This window comes from Tremella mesenterica (assembly GCF_000271645.1).
Source record: "Tremella mesenterica DSM 1558 unplaced genomic scaffold TREMEscaffold_11, whole genome shotgun sequence".
In the NCBI taxonomy this organism is placed as follows: Eukaryota; Fungi; Basidiomycota; class Tremellomycetes; order Tremellales; family Tremellaceae; genus Tremella; species Tremella mesenterica.
In genome coordinates, this window is record NW_006711235.1 from 545,206 (window position 1) to 565,825 (window position 20,620).

General features: G+C 48.3%; 7 protein-coding genes across 7 annotated transcripts; 6 read left to right on the forward strand and 1 right to left on the reverse strand.

Moving 5' to 3' along the window:
* The first annotated feature begins 256 nt into the window (after positions 1-256).
* On the forward strand, positions 257-3,235 carry TREMEDRAFT_40458 (uncharacterized protein). The gene is made up of 9 exons (XM_007006662.1): positions 257-602; positions 1,030-1,141; positions 1,340-1,423; positions 1,493-1,601; positions 1,713-1,877; positions 1,958-2,292; positions 2,393-2,584; positions 2,711-2,904; positions 3,076-3,235. The coding sequence occupies exons 1-9, from the start codon at positions 437-439 to the stop codon at positions 3,147-3,149; spliced, it is 1,431 nt and encodes a 476-aa protein (XP_007006724.1). The 5' UTR covers positions 257-436; the 3' UTR covers positions 3,150-3,235.
* Positions 3,236-3,481: 246 nt separating this feature from the next.
* Positions 3,482-5,229, forward strand: TREMEDRAFT_72212 (uncharacterized protein). Its single transcript, XM_007006864.1, has 5 exons — positions 3,482-3,771; positions 4,070-4,176; positions 4,357-4,516; positions 4,826-4,960; positions 5,051-5,229. Exons 1-5 carry the CDS (start codon positions 3,510-3,512, stop codon positions 5,122-5,124), a joined length of 738 nt encoding a protein of 245 aa, XP_007006926.1. The 5' UTR covers positions 3,482-3,509; the 3' UTR covers positions 5,125-5,229.
* A 90-nt stretch (positions 5,230-5,319) lies between these two features.
* On the reverse strand, positions 5,320-7,309 carry TREMEDRAFT_33600 (uncharacterized protein; the record flags this gene model as incomplete). Its single annotated transcript, XM_007006598.1, has 13 exons — positions 5,320-5,514; positions 5,560-5,622; positions 5,671-5,892; positions 6,001-6,216; positions 6,269-6,365; positions 6,406-6,432; positions 6,475-6,527; positions 6,575-6,591; positions 6,637-6,692; positions 6,733-6,749; positions 6,798-7,067; positions 7,149-7,206; positions 7,248-7,309. Coding segments are annotated over 13 exons (1,353 nt in total), but the record flags the coding sequence as incomplete, so codon positions are not given.
* Positions 7,310-7,827: 518 nt separating this feature from the next.
* On the forward strand, positions 7,828-8,559 carry TREMEDRAFT_64552 (uncharacterized protein; the record flags this gene model as incomplete). The annotated part of the gene is made up of 1 exon (XM_007006773.1): positions 7,828-8,559. One exon carries the CDS (start codon positions 7,828-7,830, stop codon positions 8,557-8,559), a length of 732 nt encoding a protein of 243 aa, XP_007006835.1.
* Positions 8,560-9,165: 606 nt separating this feature from the next.
* Positions 9,166-10,869, forward strand: TREMEDRAFT_64553 (uncharacterized protein; the record flags this gene model as incomplete). The annotated part of the gene is made up of 3 exons (XM_007006774.1): positions 9,166-9,675; positions 9,820-9,922; positions 10,631-10,869. 3 exons carry the CDS (start codon positions 9,166-9,168, stop codon positions 10,867-10,869), a joined length of 852 nt encoding a protein of 283 aa, XP_007006836.1.
* A 1,300-nt stretch (positions 10,870-12,169) lies between these two features.
* On the forward strand, positions 12,170-13,610 carry TREMEDRAFT_64554 (uncharacterized protein; the record flags this gene model as incomplete). Its single annotated transcript, XM_007006775.1, has 2 exons — positions 12,170-13,481; positions 13,540-13,610. 2 exons carry the CDS (start codon positions 12,170-12,172, stop codon positions 13,608-13,610), a joined length of 1,383 nt encoding a protein of 460 aa, XP_007006837.1.
* A 2,554-nt stretch (positions 13,611-16,164) lies between these two features.
* Positions 16,165-18,531, forward strand: TREMEDRAFT_64555 (uncharacterized protein; the record flags this gene model as incomplete). Its single annotated transcript, XM_007006776.1, has 3 exons — positions 16,165-16,237; positions 16,290-17,172; positions 17,223-18,531. 3 exons carry the CDS (start codon positions 16,165-16,167, stop codon positions 18,529-18,531), a joined length of 2,265 nt encoding a protein of 754 aa, XP_007006838.1.
* Between the last annotated feature and the right edge of the window lie 2,089 nt (positions 18,532-20,620).

Sequence of the window (20,620 nt, forward strand, 5' to 3'; positions counted from 1 at the left end):
CTTGTGCTTGGTTTCTACCAGTTTAATAATCGGTTCTACGTGTCTGTAGCTCTCATAGTTGTCCACCGAGTATGATCTGACTGCTCCATGTGACATTATACGCTATGTATTGTCAAAGCCATGTACCATGCGACATGTGTCAAGTGCCACGGAGGGTTCCGTCGGTTGAGAATCAAGGGTTGTCGTCATCGCCGCGGCCGCCGGTCAATGATCTATGGAACTTACAAGCACCATGCACCATGCACCACAACCATCCTCGTCATACATCCTCAATCGCCTGATCTTCGTTTGGTAATACCCCACTTCAATCACTTTGGTGAGACTCAAATCACGTTCTTGATCTCGAGCGTCTTCACTCTGGTCTAGAAGAAAGTTCCAAAGTGGTTCAAAGTGGAAGGAATACGGGGAAGACACCCTTCTTAACCCGCCACTCAACATGGGTCTCTTGAGCGGGAGTATGGAATCTCTTTCGATAAAAGGAAAATCGAGAAGAGATTCAGATGCTTCAGGATCAAGTAGGAACCCCCCAGATGGGAATCCGGATGATACGAGTACTTTGGATAAAGAAGAGGGGAACGTTTTGATGTCGATTATCTCTCAATGTGGGTTCGGTCATGGATCATCTTCCTCCCTCTTCTTCCTTCCACTCTGCCTGAATATGTGCCTTTCATCGATATAGTACTTGTGATGTTGTCTACAATAAGAGATCGACATCGTGTCTGAAGATCTCATGGATGTGGAGAGGGAAGGGGCTTTGGTCATACGATCGAATGACGGGGTGTTGCTCGGTGTGGGGGGTCGATCTCCCGGACAATCCTGTCGGTGTGATGTGTGGAATAGAGTGTTTCTTCAATTGAACATGGGTCCTCAGACGAGGATGTACCATTCGCCAAGATGACATCATATAAGAAGGCTTTGTTGCACGCTCGGTCGGGCTTAGACCCGGATTCATAAGTTTGCGATATGGGCAAAGACAGAAGGAGATTTACGAGGCAGTACGAGGGAAGAATGATAGAGCTGACAAAAAAGTACGTCCAGGTATGGACTTGTCAAAGATCGCTTTACCGACTTTTGTACTTGAACCTAGGAGTTTGTTAGAGAGGATCACCGATTTCTTCTCACATCCCGAGCTTATCTTTGGGTGTGTGTCGTCTTCATCTCCTCCCCACTGAACAACAGCTTCTGTCAATCCTGTGCAATATCCATTCTATCTTACCTCTAAGTCAAATGCCATCATCTCACCCTCACTTGCCAATGTGGACACATTGGATGAGTAATGGTGCAGACCCAGAACTTGGCGATGAAGATGTACGGAAAGGAAGAGAATGCTGATTAGTAGTGTCGGAGAAGAAGACGACCCAAAACAACGTTTCCTCGCCGTCATGACTTTTTATCTCTCCGGATGGCATATCAAGCCCAAAGGGTGAGCATCGACTGACCTTTGAAATCCTGGTCAGATTCTGAATGCACGGGGCAGGGAACTAATCGGCAGTGTTAAAAAGCCATACAACCCTGTTCTGGGAGAGTTCTTTCGGTGTACTTACTTCTACGCCGATGGCTCGGAAGGTTTTTACGTCGCTGAGCAGGTCTCACATCATCCCGTACGTCCTGACTTCTTTCCACCAACTCATGGCATATGCTTGTCCCTCGTACTTTACCCATACTATCTTTAACTCGAGCTGAGTTTCGTCACGAGTGTCTGCTAATCTCAGCCCGTCTCCGCGTTCTTCTATGTCAGCCCGAAGAATCGACTGCTTATAACCGGCGAACTGAAGCCTAAATCCAAATTCCTCGGTAACAGTGCGGCGACAATCATGGAAGGAGAAGATAGAATACGACTTTTGGATCGACCAGGTGATGGAGATTATGTCATCACTGTAAGTCTCACTTATGACTCTTTCCACCTCATCCTCCCTCCAACCAGAATCACTTTATCCTTGATGATAGCTCATACCAGATGCCTAACACATACGCTCGTGGTATTTTATTCGGAAAGATGATACTCGAATTGGGCGATTTGTCCACCATTGCCAACCCTCAAACTGGCTACACTTGCGATGTAGAGTTCAAAACGAAAGGATGGATTTCGGGAGGTTATAATGTTATAAATGGTCGTGTCAAAGGTCCCGGTAAGACGGACGTGGGAGAGGTGACGGGACATTGGCATTCGACTATCGAATATGGGGATAAAGGGGCAGGGAAGAAACAAGTCATGTTTGATTCGGCGAGTGCGAAGATAGCTCCAAAGGCTGTATTGCCAGAGTCTGAGCAGGAGGAGTATGAGTCAAGGAGGTGAGTTGTCAGCTTCTCCATCCACATCTCCTCGCCCACTTTGATTGCATACGTGAGGCAAATGACCTAAATATAAGTTGTGCTGTCCACTGAACCGCAGGTTATGGGCAAAGTTGACAACTGCCATCAACTCGGCCGATATGTACGGAGCGACGGCAGCCAAGACTGCGGTAGAGGATAAACAGAGAGAGTTAGCTAAAAAGAGAGAAGTGGCGGGAGAGAGTTTACCACCATCTAGATTCTTCACACATGTAGAAGGGGATAAATGGATGCCTAAGATAGGTGTTGATACGTGGGTTTTTTTCTCTCTTATCACTCATATCTGTCTATCATCACTTCGATGTATCAATATCGCTCTGCTTTGAAACGTTGCACTCTCCATTCGATCAGGGAATGTATCGGTCAAGCTGACATGTAGTCTGCCAAAGGATCCAATAGAGATGGAAGAAGCTGTTAGAAAGTGGATTTTCGGAGATCACTCGCCTACTTTACAAGGAACACCCAGTCGGTCTCCTACCACTTCCACTAGATCAGGTGCGACACAAGCCACACCGGTTCCTGTACCTCCTGTTGGACCAGCATTAGCGACCAGCAGTGGAGTGGTATCACCTCGTAGGTTGTCTTTCTCTCCGAGGTTTTCACCACACACTCTCTTCATCTCTCTGCTATTCACATAGAGTTTGCATTCTCCCTCGATACCAATATCTGTTCAATACGTCAAGAGAATTGTCCAAGGATTGGGAGAGCCATACATAGTCGGGATAGTCGGTGACTGACCATCAGCGGCTAGCAGCACTGCTCCGGGTCCACCCAAATCAGGACCGAAATACGATCACCCAGTGGGAACAGGTTCATGAGAGTCGTTTTCACATTATTGATCATGTGTTTGATAGTATATATCAGATGTACTTGTGCACATGCAAACGCCACCCGCGTTGCCTCTACCGTTCGCTCCATACTTGTACTGCAGTTTGCACTCAGGTAATGTTTCCTGCGACCGTCGCAGTAGTGGGTAACCTACAAGTACAGGTAAGTAGTGACATCATGCCTCTGCCGAAAGGGAGAAAGTTGGAAGATCAACCGTGGGAAGATCTCCTCGCTGGACGATTGAAGATTGAAATCTGGTAAGTTAACTTATTCGTATTCGTATGCCCATCGGACACTTTCTTTCACTTACCATTTCATATACTCTTACTTTTATAATACCATCATTCAAAATGTTATCTCTCCGATCCTCACGTCTTCTCCTTCAATCAACTCGAACACTCTCACAATCCTTACCTCGATCAAGTAGGAACTACACCATTCGTTCAGCTACACATAACCAATCGAGAGCGTGGAAAACCGCCATCTTGCTCTCTGGAGGTATTGGAGTAGCTTCGATCTTAAGTATAGAGAAGACTAAGAATGAAGAGGAGAGAAAGGTCAGAACGAGTGTTTTAGATGAAGATAGTTTGAAGAGACCTATACATAAGACAAGTGAGCTTCTTTCTCTTCTCTATCCGATCTTTCACCATATACTTTCCTTCGATAATTCTCTTTATATACTACAAGAAGGATTCCTCTCTCATTGAAGGTATCTCAAATATACGGACTGATTCAGCTACATCGAATATGTCAGATACTCGATACATACCACCTATCTCAGAATCAAAGCTTTCGATCTTGTCAAAGAGCTAGATATAGAGCCACAAACTTTATCTCACCAGATGGAGGCACCCATTCATCCGGGAAATCACATGACAAACCGTTTGTATAATAAAGAGCTGACGAAAAGGCGAAGATAAATTACCTGCGGAGGAAATGGTCGCTTCTAAAGAAACTCAAGCGTCGAGTGAAGGTGCTTTCAACGAAGAAACCGGTGAAATCAATTGGGATTGTCCTGTTAGTTTTTCTTATCACTTATAGAACCATTACCTTCTTTTTCCACCTGTTCAATCCCTCAATCTTATCCATTGAATACATGTTCAATTTCATCATTTAAACAAATCACAAGGTGCTCTTCTAAGAATACTCGATGGCGTTATATAGGAGATATTGAGGATTAAACGCTGATACATCAAGTGCCTCGGAGGTATGGCTCATGGTCCTTGTGGAGAACAATTCAGAAACGCTTTTTCATGTTTTGTATTTTCAGAAGCAGAACCTAAAGGAATGGATTGTGTGGAATTATTTAAAGCTATGCAAGATTGTTTTAGAGAACATCCTGATATTTATGGAGAAGGTGAGTTTATCTTCTTCTTACTTCCATGTCCTCCCCACACTTCAATTCTGTGTTTGATGATTCACTAATGTTCCCTTATCTGTTTGACTGATTCCTTCATGACCCTCTCATCTTTCCATCTGCCTCATTGTCTTCGTCCATACATCTTCCTGTTCCAACCATTTACAATGTCCTTCTCCATGATATCTGCGAAATCTACGATGACAATTGGACGTGTTATCTTGGCTTCTCGTTATTCCAGAGACTATTTGAATGTATATCTTTCCTCCAAGGAAATCAGAAGAAGATGGAGTGATGTTGATGTATTAGAAATCGACGATGAATCCGAAATATCGGGAACTCCAGCTCCTGAAGGGACAGAAGGAATCCCTAAACCTCCCAATACCGATCCTCCTGTCAATTCACCAGTGTTAGGTGTGACACCTGATAAAACGCCTTCAAAAGGTATCTTGACATTCTCTCCTTTTCCATCACCAGCAATGCCCCCTTTTATCAGTCTCGTCTCAATCCGCGGAAGGTTTGGCTGACGAATAGGCGAGGAAAAGCTTAAACCATCCGGCAAACAAGTCACCAGCTCTTCCACTACCAACAAAGCCAAAACGGGCTGATTATAAATACACCAATACACCTGAAGATCAATTAGATCCAATGTCCAATAACAAATGGACTACTATGCAAAGTCATAAACAAACAATTATGCATCACTCATATCATGCCTTTCATCAATGTTGCTACAATACACAATACACAAATGTTCATGATCATGCGATGCTTCGTGATCGTTCAAATCGTCCTGATCTCAATCACATACTCCAACCCCAATCGTCCACATCGTCCACGCTGACTGCACTGGCGATTTTGTATCCTGCCTTTCCCGGTTCGTACGAACATACTTTTCTCTCTGGTGATGTTGAAATACATTTACCGTTCTGTAAGCATAAACTGAGACGGTAAGCTTTGACGGCTGATCTTGTTCCTTGACAAGGTTGAATGGTTACCTTTAGCTTCAGTCAAGCGTCTGAGGAAAGAAAAGTAAGACATACGAAATGTTGCTCTAGACCAAGAAAAGAGGTGGTACCGCTCACAGCCCGGATATCCATATCTTGCTCGTGATCATACCGACTGTAATCGTTCATCGATGAAGTTTGACTGACATTGAGGAATCGATCCAAGTCGTCATCGTCGTCACCGTTGTTGGTGGGCCTGACGCAGATTTGGTCGACTTTGATTGTGGCCACATCTCTCAGTTCTGCCCAATGTGCCGCGGTAGAGGAGAGGTAAAAGAAGTATGAGGAACTCTCTGTCGAAAGAGGCGCGATGATGCAAGCCGGTGGTTCGTTAAATCTTCTATTAGGACCAGGTGGTGCGTCCACCAGCTTTAGGAATTAGCCACTTGACAAGATTTCCCATTCCCTTCGATCCCTTCATCACCAATCACATTGCGCTCCGAAATCTTCCTAGAGAGATTGAGGAGAAAGGCTTACCTGACAGATATCGATGAGATTATGCCACCAACAATCCCTTTCTCCTTTATTTCCCCAATATCCTCGAAAGTTCAACCAATGGAGTTGATGCTTGTGAATGATTTTCTCCTTGGTTTCTGGTCCACTCCACCATCTCAGAGGTACCACATGACCCTTCGTGTCCCAGATTGCACCTTCATCGTCTGTACTATCAACCAACTTGAACAAGTTTTTCAACTGATCGTCAGCACAATCATTCAGGATGAGTTGAACGTACTTCAGCGATGACATGCTCTCCAGGTCCTGGCCAGATACCATGACTACCGGCAGCTGCATATGCTACTGGTCTTCCTTCAACCTGAGTTACATCTTCCCATCGTACAGTCCTGAGTCTCAGCTTAGAAAAATACCCAAGAGCTGACAGACCCGGCTGAGAAGCGTCCTCCTCTGTGGCTATCTGTTCATTCAGCTAAATCCTTGGGTAAGGCTCAAAACTCACTATAGTCGGCTGAGACGGCTGTGCCATTGATAGTACGCACCGTGAACCTCTCTCATGTCAGCTCGTGTGCATTCAATTCTATGGAGCTGGACATACTTCCCAATCTGCCACATCTGTGAGTCAGCCGGAATTCTACGAGTGTGAAGAGTGAAACTGACGATGCCCTAAGATACCAAATGGTCCCACTGGCTTACCATAGTTGAAAGGGTAGAAGCTAACAATAAGCTCAAAAGGTCAAAGTTTGAGAAGCTCACGTCCAATACCACAGATCCTTCAAGTGTTAACCGATCACTCCCAAAGTAGTAATGTTCACACTCACCACGACCCCTCTCTTCTGATCCACCCAAAAAGCATAAACCGGCTCGGATATTCTTTCTCTTCCATCTTCATCCCTCTTTCTGAAGCTTTCCTGGCGAGATGGACCATACAGATACTCTGACCTGTCGTCTAGAAATGGCTGAGGATTATGTGGTTCACTAATGGAGAGAAAAATTCCCGAGCCGTCTCGAGGGAATCGGTCTAGATGCGTCGGTGTGAGAATAGTGTGGTTCTTTCTTCTCAGTCTTGGTTCATTTTCAAATAATAGTGACTCACAATAGCTTCTCTTCCACCTTCTCTATATTCTATCTTTTCGTGAGCGATGTCAAGAGACGAAGCAAAGACAACGCACGAAAGAGTAATGAGACAACATGTATTCGATAGAACTGGGAAAGTACTCTTCGATTCCTCTTTTCATCAGTCAGACTCTTGGTGACCCGGATTGACTCACGAGAGCTTTATGATAGGTGCATATCTCTCCAACAGCTCCGTCATGTGGTCATCTCGACCATCATATCCGTCCAGCTCTCCGGGAGGGTGAGAAGAGAAGGCAGCTTGATGAGGGCTTAGAAGAGGAGCCGCGGAGGCTCCTAGCACCAACGAGGTAGCTACGAGTAGCCTCTTGAGACGATTAGCCGGTCACTTGCTGATCACATCATGACTCACCATGTTGAGATGAAACACGACATGAGTGTACTTATGAATGGCGACCAAGAGGGGGGGAGGGAGGGACGATGCGTCATTCGTCTAGAAAGCAATGTGGCACTCGTCCCTTTGTGGCGAAAACGCCTTCAAAGCGCACGGAATCACCGAGCACGAACAACTTGCTAAGAATGGATGACGCGTGCACGTACCACGTCATAATTTTCACACTCCTTACATATATCCATAAAGGGTGCTTGGTCCCGCATGTGTCATCTACTCTTTCCCAGGCCATATACTACTCACCTATGCACTTGTTCTTCCTCCCGTCCAACAACAACAACCACTCTCTCATAACAGAGCGTTCCACAACATCAGCTCGAGACAACATGGCCAGTGTAACAAACGTGACATATGAAGTAACAAGGGGATCTAAAGTCGAAAGAGCTCTGCCTGAAACCACATTGACAGCTCATCCCTATCAACGACCCGACGGTACTGGTTTCAGCATTCATTTCAGTCTTCCTACCGGTGTGGACCCCACCGTTGAGAAGGATATGCTTGAACTGGGTGATCATCTCGGTGAGATAGCCAACAGGCAGGCGGTATCAAATGGGCATTGTGACATAGATATCTGGGCATCGCTTGTTGCTCTTTCCCGGGAACCCGCGCTTTCCGACGACGAACGCTTCCATTTCTACAGTATAGCAATGGGACAATCGCTGACTGACCCAGCAAAGGTGTTGGAAGTAGAACGTATCGAAGCCAGTCGTCCCAATACCCTAGTCTTCAGCATGTACTCTGTCGATTCCTATATCAAGTTCATTAGTGAGGTTGAAGATTCATCTTTGGAAATGGTCCAGAAACTTTCAAGAAGCGCTCTTTCAGAACATGTGAAGTCCTGGTATGAGCCAATCAGGCTTGAAAGGGGAGCAGATGACGCCCTCATCTTCTTGACCCAGTCCGCGGAACTGGAGAGTAGAAGATTGATCAGAGAGAAGGATCTCAAGCTGCAGACAAAAATTGTCTCTGTTGAAACCTTCCAATCCACTTGTAGAACTTCAAGTGTCGTCAGAATTGGCGTTCACTGGTCAGGAATGTACGGCCAGAAATGGTTCTAACGAGGTTTGAGAGATCTTTTGGGAATGAGAAACTCCGCAAATAAATTGACGTGATGTATGATGGTCACTTGCGTTTGAATCTTACTTGTACTATGAGAATGCCTGCCAAAAGTGTGACGACTGTCTCTACTTGACCAAGTCTCTTGAATCCTATGAGATCTCGCAATGTTGTCATGAACTAATGAGATATTTGCTGTTTGTCCTTCCAAATCTCTCTTACATTGGTTGTCTCAAAATCCCTGATGAGTTCGGGCCAGACAGTCCATAGTACCACCTTTGAAGATGTAGGTGGGACTGGTCCAGAAATGTTATTTCATCTCCATCCATTGTCAACCTCCAGGTATAATGGAGGGTATCTTGACTCTCTGCAAGGGGTTCTAAATTTCCCACACTGTCCTCCACTAGAAACCATCAACGGACAAAGGACTAGAACCCTCGATACTCGAAGGTGGGACGTCCGAGACTCGTCGTCGGGTCGTTGTAGCATGATCGTGCCATTCCCACCAGACCGTGTAGACAGGCAAGGTATATAAGTAACAAAATCCCAAACTCTTTCTCAAGCTGTACCCACTACCTTCCATTTCAGTTTATTATCCTTCACACATCATGAGCAGGAATGGTTCAGAGCGTCTTCCACCACTCGGTGAGGACCACGAACCTCCTGCGCCATCATTCCCCCCAGGGCTGACTACAACTGGCCGAACGATTAGGAGGCGTAGAATATTCCCCAAGTCTGATCAATCTACGTCCGCAGACCTGAACACTCTGAATACTGGAGAGAATGATGATCTGTCCTTCCTGAAGACTCAGGCTTCAATCTCCTGGTATTTCAAAAAGTCAGAAATGCAAGCCAACAGCAAAAATGCAGCACTGGGTCCTTCCACCCCTGAGGAGCCAGCTATGGCAGACAAAGCCCCAGTCCCAGTCTCTGTATCAAGTTGTTCAGAGAAGAGTCTATCAAGCAATGGGGTCATTCTGGCCTGCAGACAAGAGAGCAATGGCGCCAGCAATCTGGAGATGGTACCAAAGAGTCCGGTCACTGGAAAGCCCATGGAGAATCATAGACCGGAAAACAGTAACAAGATCATCCCTCAGGGTGATCAAGGATCAGGACTGGTTGACATGGAGCAGTTTACTTACAATGGGAGAAGATCTCAGTATAAAAATTATGGTGTGACATTGATGGCTGATTCATGGATCCACAATCAACCACAGGAGGATGGAACATACCCCAAAATTCATTTTGACTATGATCAACAGCTGACTGGACCTCGGTTGAACATGATCAGCAGGGTTGTGAAGTCTATAAGTGAAGACGTTCTAGACCATACGCTTGCTTACTCGTATGAAGAGTTGAAAACTTGTCAGGATCACGGGTACCTGGTTACGGGAGTGTAGTAGTCGTACTTCTTTTCCATTACCATGTCCTCTCCTACTACCCCTATTCCGTTTTCTCACACCACATGATACTTTTCCTCGATCCCCGTGTCTCATATTGATCTCTGTCTTACTTTGCTCTTCTACCCCATGTCCATTTCCGTCTTTACTCCGTTACATCGGTATCACCCCGTTCCCCTTTTCTATATAGATGCAGTCTATTTCCATAGTCCCCTTGTCGAATGTATTTTGTGTTCTTTAGTATTATCTTTCGCCACTCGATCTCGATAACCTTTCAGGTCTATTAGATCTTCTACATCAATAGGTTTGTCCCCTACGAGGCCTCTACAGCCATAGCACAAGTGACGCAGACTATCTACAACGTCTGGTCCTGACAAAACTCAACTCAGAGACCTCTGTGAGCATTGGATCAAGTCACAGACAGAGATTGACACAGCTGCTCTCAAAATCTCACTAAAACTGTACAGGAGCCAGCCAACACACCTATTGGACCATCAACCACCAGACAGATCAGGACCATCCACTGATATGAGAGCTGGGATTGCCAAACAAGGGCCTCTGATAGTCCTCTTCAATCGGGACAATGAAGCAAGTGAAGAATGGCTTGATCTGATGACCCAAATCGGTCAACGGTCTACATACAGCTATGGCAGTGCAGTGCATATGATAATAGGTGCGATTGATTCTGAAGAGGCTGAACAAAGACTGTTGGGCCGGATCAGGGGAGCAGTGACTGTGGCGGTCCAGCGAGGGGCCACAGAGACCAATGTTCAGGTTGCGGGTCTCCAAGAGTCAGAGGAGGATCATGCGTCCAATGAGGGCTCAAATATCACGGTCGCAATCTGCCCAGCTTGCAGATTTGAGGAAGGGATTCCTTGGAGCAGGATGAAAAATCACCCCGCCAACCACTGACTCCAGACCCACTGTGTGGTCTTGAAGTGGCAGAGAGGGTGGAGAATTGACAGGGAAAGATTTATCTTCTAAAGATTTCTTTGTCAGGCTCTCCCAGAGAGATGTTACAGGGTAACAACAATTTGAAGCAGGTTCCGTCAAACGCAACGGAACAGGCTAGAGAAGGACAGAATAGCGTAGAGAAGGATGGATACAGGACACAGTGCTGCAGTAGGTAGAGGTTGGTTTTCCCCTTTCAAGATTTTCCCCACTGGTCTGCTTAGAGCGGGTTCTCACCTGTCCGTATGTCACGCCGCGGGAACGAGGTTCGACATCAGTTCACCATCAACAATCCTAATTTTACAAACTTGACCATTCATGAGGGTGTAATGAGACTAACTTCTTTGAGGACAAAGTCAGGAGGGTAAGAAGTTGGTAAGATATAAAGTTAGAGACCGAGGTTATGATACTAGGAAGTCTGCGAGATACAAAGCTTGGGAACTCGGGTTGAACGAAGTTCTGCGGAGGCAAATTTAAAGAGGGACAAGGTACTTGTGGGCCAAAGTTCCCAGAGATCTTTGACAATTTTGGGTTGTTGGCTTAGCAGTAGAAGTTAGTAGAGTTCAAAGTTAGTCCACCCAGAAGTTACTGTCACCTATTCATATTAATAAGATTGAGTCTTCCAAAGGTTATCACCCATGAAGTTATCAGCTGTCCATCGTAGGAAGCATTCAAGGGTTTTGCCCCATGACACCTTGTACAATGAAGTTAGCCGAGGTTTGTCCACCCTCGGTCGGCCCAGACAAGAAGAGACAACAACTGTGACAATTGTGTGGTAGAGACTCAACAAAGGGAGGAGCGAAAGCGCAGAGGAGGAGGCCAAAGGGGAAAGGGGAAGGTATTGAATGCCAACCACAGTCAGGAAGCGCAGACATCTGAGAATGAGCAGGATGAAGGTCCTTCTGGTCAGGAAGGTTCTGAGGATCCTTATCAAATGATGTACATAGAATTTGAATGCAGTCCTATGGATTGAAAGATAACATTGCTATCAAGTTGTGCATGATGAATGATCCTTGTTTGAACACCCCGTGGGTTCCCGGACCCCGTGGGAACGGGTAACTTACCTGTATTTGTGGAACGTTCCTTCCCGGAAGATCCGTGGCACTGCCTCGAAAGAAGTACGTGTGGGGGGCCACGTTCGTTTCAGTGCCCGCTCTTCGACCAGAATGGAGGTGTGAGACAATCCTGTCTGGTAGAAAACCAGTATACTGTTACCTCTCCCTCTCACATTTGAATTCACCTCAGAACCGGCCTTGGCAACATGATTCAGAGTATTAATGGAGATACCCAAGACTGTCCTCCTCTCACTACTTATCGCAGTCGCCTGAAGGTAGTGAGAAAACGGGCCACACAGTCCCAAAGACGAAGACAGGGTAGCCTAAGTCTTGCGGATGGTGGGGAATTCGAGAGGATATTCCGCAAGTCCTTGAAAGAATGGGCAGTTTGCTACTCAGAGTCCATCTTTGCTACCAGTACTGGTACCTTGCAGTGTACCAACAATGCAGGTGCCACCGAGATTGTTCAGGAGGGTGAAAGCCGAACGCCAGAAGAGACGGCTGCAGTGTCCGAGGACCCTCCTCCAGCTCGAGGATCAGCCGTGAAGAAGAAGAATAAGAGGAGGAGGAAGACAACAAAGGATGTATCCAAGCCAAGTGATATTGCCAACACCACCGAAAAGGGGCAGGTGGAGTCTTTGGGTTCCAAACCTCCCGATTCCGTCCCTGTTGCAGGCCGAGAAATAGTCACCTGCCAGTCCAAACCCCAAGACAGGTCTGCCAGCCACCAGATGTTCTCCAAAACATGTGAGCACAAGGCAAACCATGTGGTTCATCACATCAAAGGCTCATGTGTGCCAACCGCAACCCCGCGTCGGACTGTACGCTTATCAGCATGGTTTAATGATGATCGGTATGATGGGGGATCATATGCAACCTTGAACACAACTTCAGAGATGGCGCAGGGCGCCGTGGCCATGGACCTGCTTGAATGTATTAGAGAGAAAGTTCTCAGTCCAACACCAGCAGATAGTGAAGAGTTTGAAACCAAGCTTATACAGACTTGCTCGAGTTATATCCAGACATGGACCGAGAAAGAGAGTACTTCCATGACAGCGAACGTCAAGATCTACACCACCAAACCTCCACCGGAATACCAGCCAACTGGAACTGTCAATTCCAGTGCTAAGGTGGGGCTGATGTTAGGAGTAGGTGTGTGTTCTGACGGCCCGATTGCCTATTTGTTCAATCCAGATGTGCACCCAGAAGCCAGCGAGATATTTGTAGCTGCGGTTCACCAAGCAAGAATAGCACCTGGCAGTAAGGCTTTCTCCCTTGTCATCTCCAACACCATTTCTTATATGGAAGGATTTGCAGCAAAGAGGGTGCTGGGGGCGGTAAGCTTTGAGATTCATCAACGAGGTTTGAGGCATCTGGGAGTGGACCTCCTGGACCCTATGCTCAGTGGTCTCATGCTGAGCAAACTTCAGTCCCAGATGCCACAAGACACAAAGCAGCTTGTTCTTACTCAGGAGGGAAGATGTTCTTTCAAGGCAGCACGTGACATACTTCAGGAAGGTCAGCTGGCTTCCTCTCCAGGCATCTTTGTAGAAATAGCATAGTTCTGATAGGAAAGTAGGGTTCGGCGGCAGCGCCAGAGTGAACATCGGAACAGATCTGGCTAGTGATGGAAAGTGCTTGCAATGAGAGCAGGAGAATGTCACAAAGGATGTGTGTCATGAATCACATCCTCACGTGTTCCTTGTTGCGCAAAACAAGTTCAACCTCCACTTTCGTGTTTTAATACTTCACCTCTGCTCTCATGCCTATCAGGCAAAAAGTCCAAGTATCATCGTAGTATGTCGGTGCGTAGCTCCCATGCCTGCAAGGCATAAGTCCTCAGTAATTCTCTTGTCTCTAGTTCCTCTGTTCTAATGCCTGCTAAGGCATAATCTCTCAGTCTCTTGTTCTCGCAGCACTTCTATGTTCTGCATAGTTCTTCACAGTTCCTCATCGACCGCCTTCGACAAAGTCAAGCGACTTCCGGCGCATCCCATAGGATGTCATAGTAGGACGTAGGTAAACGCAGATATGGCATCATAGGATATCAGTGGTTAGCGGTGGGATGCAAGGCAATGCATGCAGGACAGTGCAGGACGGTTCAGAACGCTCGTATTCCGCAGGTCTGCATGAGTCTCTTGGAAAAGGCTGATTTGTCTATATAAACCCTATCTTGTACTTTGTAGTCTTCTTTAGTTCTTGATCAAAAGTCATTTCCATTGCCACCCTTTTGGAGTCCAATCCATTCCAGTCCAGTCCAGTCCAGTCCAGTCCAGTCCAGTCCAGTCCAGTTCCCTCTAGTCTTGTCAGACAAGCCAGAGACATTCCTTGGGTCACAGTCCCATTCCTTGTTGGACTCAGTCTTGTTATCTTAAGTATATTCCTTGTCACTCCTAGTCCTTGTCCCCTTGTCCTTTGTCCTCTGTTCCAGGGTGGGCAGTATCCTTGACAATGTGACAAGTCAAGCGAAAGTTGGGGAAGGGTGTTTAACCAGCGATTGGTGGTAGAGCTAACCGTCAATGGGCAGGCCTTTTTGTTGCAGTGGTAGCCTTCTCCCAATCCAGGTTTAGACCACTGTTCTGTTGGGCACTGTTATATTGGTGTCACGTGGTGACAACTCTGGTATGCGGAGGACGCCGCTGGCGGGGTACCTGTGTCATGAATGACACTATCAAATAATGACTTGTCATAATCACAAGTTCAAACCTCCACTCTCATATCTTCCTCTGCTCTCAAGCCTATCAGGCATGTCCTGTGCTCTCATTCCTGGAAGGCATATGCCCCAAGTACATCTCTAGTTTCTCTTTCCTCTGTTTGGTTGCCTTGTAAGGCACAATCTCTCAGTCTCTTGTTCTTGCAGCTCTTCTATGTCCTGCATGGTTCCTGTTAAGCCTGGTTGTCTTAAGGGAAAGATAGCAGGTGGACATTGTCACGGCCGTCGAACAACTATTTCTTAATAGACCGACGGTCGACGAACCTCGGCTAACTTCACGCTCTGAGTCGATGTCTCACCCAACCAGGAGGGCGCAGACGTCGAAAGGGGTGTAACTACGGCGTACTTCGGCGTAGTTACTCTAACTAGGGTTTTGTTCTACTGATGGCGATGTATCTTGATTTATAGCTATCTCTATCTGTCTTTCACTACTGACAACAATCAAGGATCGCTGAAGAACTTCAGCGATCTTCTCAGCTAATATTATCTACTCCTCCTAGACGTTCATCCAACCCTCTCGCGCTTTGACGTACTTCAACGCACTTCGTCCAACTTCCCCGAGCCCTCGGCCATCCTCTTCCTCCTTCGACTAACTCCGCCTAACATCGCCGCACTTCTGCTCCCATTGTCCCTACTTAGCCTAACTCCGCCTAACATCGCCGCACTTCTGCTCCCATTGTCCCTACTTAGCCTAACCCCGTCCAACTTCGCCGTACTTCTGCTCCCATTGTTCCTACTTAGCCTAACTCCGCCTAACATCGCCGCACTTCTGCTCCCATTGTCCCTACTTAGCCTAACTCCGTCTAACTTCGCCGTACTTGGTGTCAGAAGTCCTGAGTTACGTGTAGAGTAAAGAGGTTAAGGCGTGATGGGGTTTTGATGGCCAAAGGAGGGTCATTGTTGGTGGAGTAATCGAGGTGTCACGACGTAGTTCGTGACAGTCGCCCCCTTCTTTAGCCGCGAACGTCCTCGTGAGCGATTACACCTCTGTCGTGGCAAGAGAACTTAGCAGCGTAGTACCCCCATTCTCTCCCTCCCCATGACCATCCTCCACTCTTCTGCTCTTTGCGCCGCACTTCGTAGTTGGGCCTCCTTTCACTCCAGAACCCGACAATGAGACTCCCCTAACTTCGTCGAGGTTTGCCGTAAGAAGCCCTGTGTCTTTTTTTGTAGGTGAGACACGCTTCCTGAATGGCAGCCGAACAACACCGTTGTTTGTCGAAGTAACCCTCGCTTATATTGAGATGAGACACTATAGCGTGGGAATTTTGATCGTCCCTGCGATGCCTTTTGTTGATGAAACGCGAAGTTTGCTGCATGTTGACGACAAGGGGTTAGGTTTGATTATACTAAATACTGAGCAGTTCGTCGAGCTTCTCTCTTTTTCCCATCTGCTTTCAAAACTCTCTATCTCTCTTACCTAGAAAACAGATTTGTTACCTTGAATCATCGCCTCGTGTTTTATTCTCATTTAAATATCTTAACGTCATGGCCCCTTCTACTCCTACACCCAGCCCTTTCGCCGCCATGAGGAACTTTGGTGGTATGGTGTCATCTGCTCGTGAGTTTTCATCGATACTCACCCTACCTCGCCGAACTTGGCTGATGTTCAGTTTCTTTCGGCGACAGATCTCGCCAAGTCTCCTCCCTCGGCTTCGGCACTCTCTCTCTGGGGGAGCCGTCTGGCGCTGCCCCGCCCCCTCCCTCCGCCTCTCCCTCCGCTGGTTCTCCCTCCCCCGTGTCTGGTTCTCCCGTCCCCGTAACGGGTTCTCCTGGAGGGCCTCCTCCTGCCGCCACTCCTCGCCGTAGGACGCCCGCCTTTCGTCCTGGTGAGTCTCCGTCCTCCTCCGACCAGGGCTCGCTCAGTGGGGGCTCGGAGTCGGGTGATCGACCCGACACCGAAGAAAGTGAGGATGATGATGATGGGGAGGGTAGGATCGATAGTGAGGGTGAAAGCGAGTTAGAAGAATACCCGGGTGATGATGTGGAGGTGATTAGTGTAGAGGACAACAACGTAGATAGTCCTGAGCGTGAGTTCTTCGTCCAACCCCTCACACCTTCGCCGAACTTGGCCTTGTTTATCTGTTCTTTAGCTCTCCACGACATTGCTAACTCGCAGCCCGGTCCTGCCCCTCCCCCTGCTCAAATTGTGGGCCAGAAACGACGCCGTTCCCTCTCTTCTTCTTCTTCTTCCTCTTCTTCTTCTTCCTCTTCTTCTTCCTCTTCCGGGGTTCTCCCCCCCCCCAACGCCATCGCCGCTGCCGCCGCTGCTGCCGCCGCCCGCCCTGCCGCCGCCATCGCCCGCTCTGCCGCCCCCGCCGCCGGTCCTGCTGCCGCCGCCCCCGTCGCTGCTCCCTCCCCTTCTCCCAGAGGGGAGCCTTCGCCCAAACGGGTGAAGAGATCACTGCGGGAAGAAGAGTACTTGTGGGAGAAGATGAAGTCCGAGCCTGGTCGTTGGATCGCGGTTGGTGTTGACGAAGCGTGTGATCGTTGCCGGTGAGTCCACCTATTCGTTCTACGCCGAAGTTACTCCTGCTAATTAGTAGACGTGAGATTATCACGTATAATCGTGCAAACTGGCCCTGCCTCAAGGCAGTCAGGCCACACAACAAGGCCCTCCGTTGTGCTTCATGCACGTCTGGCCCCTGCTCCTTCTGTCCCGTTTCCTCTGCCCGGGACATCCCGCCCCGTCCCTCCGACTCTTCGCCCTTCCCCCCTCCTCAGACTCCAGCGTCTGTCCCCCGTTCGCGGGTACCTCCTTCGTCTCTCCGGTCGGTTCGCCGTACTTCGCCGGACCTCCGCCCGTCGCCTCCGTCGCCGTCGCCCTTCGCTCCTGTGGCCGGCCCATCACGTCTCCCGGCTGTTCCTCCTTCGTCTTCTCGCCGTCCTTCGGCCTCTGCTCCTTCGGCCTCCCGTCCTTCGGCCTCTCGTCCTTCGGCGCCACGTCCGTCCTCTCCAGTGGTAGCTTCTCCCCCGGCTCACAGCACCCGAAGTCGGCGTCCTTCTGTTCCTCCGGCCACTTCGGCGGCCCCTCCCGTCACCCCTCCCTCTGCTTCCCAGAAGACACCGAAGTCTTCTTTAAAGAAATCAAAAGGGAAATCTAAAGAGAAGGAGGTTGCCTTCAATGATGGTGATGTGGAAGGTGAAGATACTCAGCGTGCTGGTCCCTCTGCTCCCCGGTTGTCCCTCGTCCACCCTCGTATCTCCCTGGACGTCCGTATTCCTGAGGACGAAAAGGAATTCGCCACTTATCGTTCTCTCGTCCTCGGTCTCACTACTCAGCTTGAGGCCGCCCGAAATGATACATCTCTCCTGCTTGACTTCTCTTCTCGTCAAGCTAACGCTTTAAACAATCTTACTGCGGCGTTAGTAGATGTAGTCAACACTGGGGCTCTGGACGACGAAGCAAGGACAAGGTTAGCGGACGTCTCTCGCCGAAGCCTTACTGAGATAGCCGATGTTCGCCGAAGACTGTTCGACACCCCCTTCCTAGTCACCCCTATGGCGTATGAGCCACCACCGTCCCTTGACTGGTTAGGTCGCCGTAGTAGTTCTCGTGTCCCAGCTTCCGCCCAGGCTGCTCTCGACCTCCTCAGTCTTCCCTTCGAGTGTCTACGGACCATACGTTCTCTGTGGAGGACTCCGAGCATGCAAGCTGCTCGAGATGTCCAGGACTTCGGTGACTTCTTCGGGGCTATGAATCGGGCATGGAATGCTTCTCTCTCTACTGCGTTCCCGTCTGAGACTCTCGATCTACCTTCGGTCATCGGTAGCCTCCACACCAATCCTGCGGGACCGAGTAGATCGAAGGAGAAAGGAAAAGGAAAAGGTAAGGGTAAGAGTAAGGACAAGTGAGCGGTACGTAGCTGTAATCCTATGTTGTATGCAGTACGTTCTATCTCCTAGCCCTTCGCAGTCGCCCTTCTTTCGGCTTAGTAGGGTGAAGTTCGTGGAACTTCGCCAATATGTCATCAGCTCCATCGACGTTCTCCACTGGTTCCCATGATACTGAATCGTCTGTTCCTTCGTAACCTAACCACTCCACCAAGTACTCTAATTTTCCTGACCTCTTATTTACTCTAGAGTCCACAATATCCTTTACCTCCCAAGACTCTCCCACATTGTCTACTTCTACTGGCCCAGGTGGCTCAGCTTGCTGACCAGGAAATATTGGAGGGTGATAAGGACGGAGCAAGGAGACATGGAATACATCATGGATACCTGCCATCGTTCCTGGTAATTCCAATTTACAAGCATGAGAACCTACCTGCCGTACTACCTTGTACGGCCCACTTTGCTTAACATCTAACTTCTTCATTGGTCTCTTCGTCTTAATATTCTCTAACGACAGCATCACTAGGTCTCCTTCCGCAAGGTTCGGCGTAGTCCGGTGTTTCCTATTGTATCCTTCGGCGTACTTCTCATTAGCTTTCTCAATTCCTTCGATACAATCTTTGTGTATTTCAGTCAAGTCTTTTACCACCACCGTAGCAGCGGGCACTTCGACCTCGCTAGCCTTTATCTCTTCAGCCCAACGAGGGTGATATCCATAGTTCGCATAGAATGGGGTTTTGTTTATCGCAGAGTGCTGGGTGTTGTTGTAAGCAAAGCTAGCTCGAGCGAGTAGCTTTGACCAGTCGTTCTGCTGATAGGAGGTGAAGATTCGAAGATACAGTTCCAAAGACTGGTTGGTTCGTTCGGTCTGTCCGTCAGTCTGTGGATGATATGCAGTAGAGAGATGTAGTCTTATTCCGAGACTATCGGTCAAATTCTTCCAGAACTTGGAGGTAAACTTCGACCCCCTGTCCGATACTATATTCTCTGGCAACCCATGCTGGGCCACCACATAGTCCAATATCAACTCTGATAGGCCGGCTGCGGTTAACTTCGTCGTAGTCGGGATAAAAATGGCCCATTTGGTCAACCGATCCACCACTACCAGGATGGAGTTATATCCATGGGAATTTGGCAGCTCCTCGATAAAATCCATCGAGATGCTAGACCAAGGTTTCGTAGCTACCTCCAGTGGTTTAAGCTCCCCATGGGGTTTCTGTCTGTTAGTCTTTGCCCTCTGACATACCGCGCATCCAGCGATGTAGTCCTCAACATCCTTCCTTACTCCAATCCAGACATAGTCCCTTAGAACTAGCTCAAGGGTCTTCGCTGAACCTGGGTGACCAGCTAAGGCCGAGTCATGTCGCATTTTCATGATCTTCAGCCGAGCATCGGCGTAGTTCGGCACATAAATGCGATCGTCGAATGTGAGGAAACCTCTTGAGTTCCACCCCCCACGAAGGATTAGAGGAGACCGCGAACTACGGCGTAGTTCGGTGATTGATCCTGGTTCCTGCACGTTATCGTTACACGTAGGATGAGAACACTCAGCGCAAACGACTCCTAATAATTCTTCTCTGACCCCTTCTATGTCTTCGTCCTCCTGAACTCCAAGTACTAGATCCATAGGGTCCACAAGATCATTTTCCTTTACCTCCCTTGTCCCTTGCAATGCTCGAAGGAGGTGACGCAACTCCGACGTGGTGGCGTCAACTTCGTCGAACTTCGGCAGACCTTGGATAAGGTTGCTCTCTTGTACCATGGTACTTCCTTTCCCGGAATGATAGTCCGCCCGTCTAGATAATCCATCTGGAAGACTTGCCTGGGTTCCTGGCCGATAAACCATTTTAAACCTGAAGTTAGCTAGCTCCTCTACCCACCTACCTTGCCGAGGACTGAGTTGTTTCGGCTCCATCCAGTAGGTAAGGTTTAGATGGTCGGTAAGTACTGTGGTTTCTACCTGCAATAATAAGTGTCTCCTTCTTCTGAAACCCTCCACTACAGCGAGGAACTCCTTTTCTCCTACCGTATAATTCAGCTGAGCTGTGTTGAAAGCACCAGACTCAATAGCTACCGGGTGTTCTTGACAGCGTGTTGATCTGCGAAATTA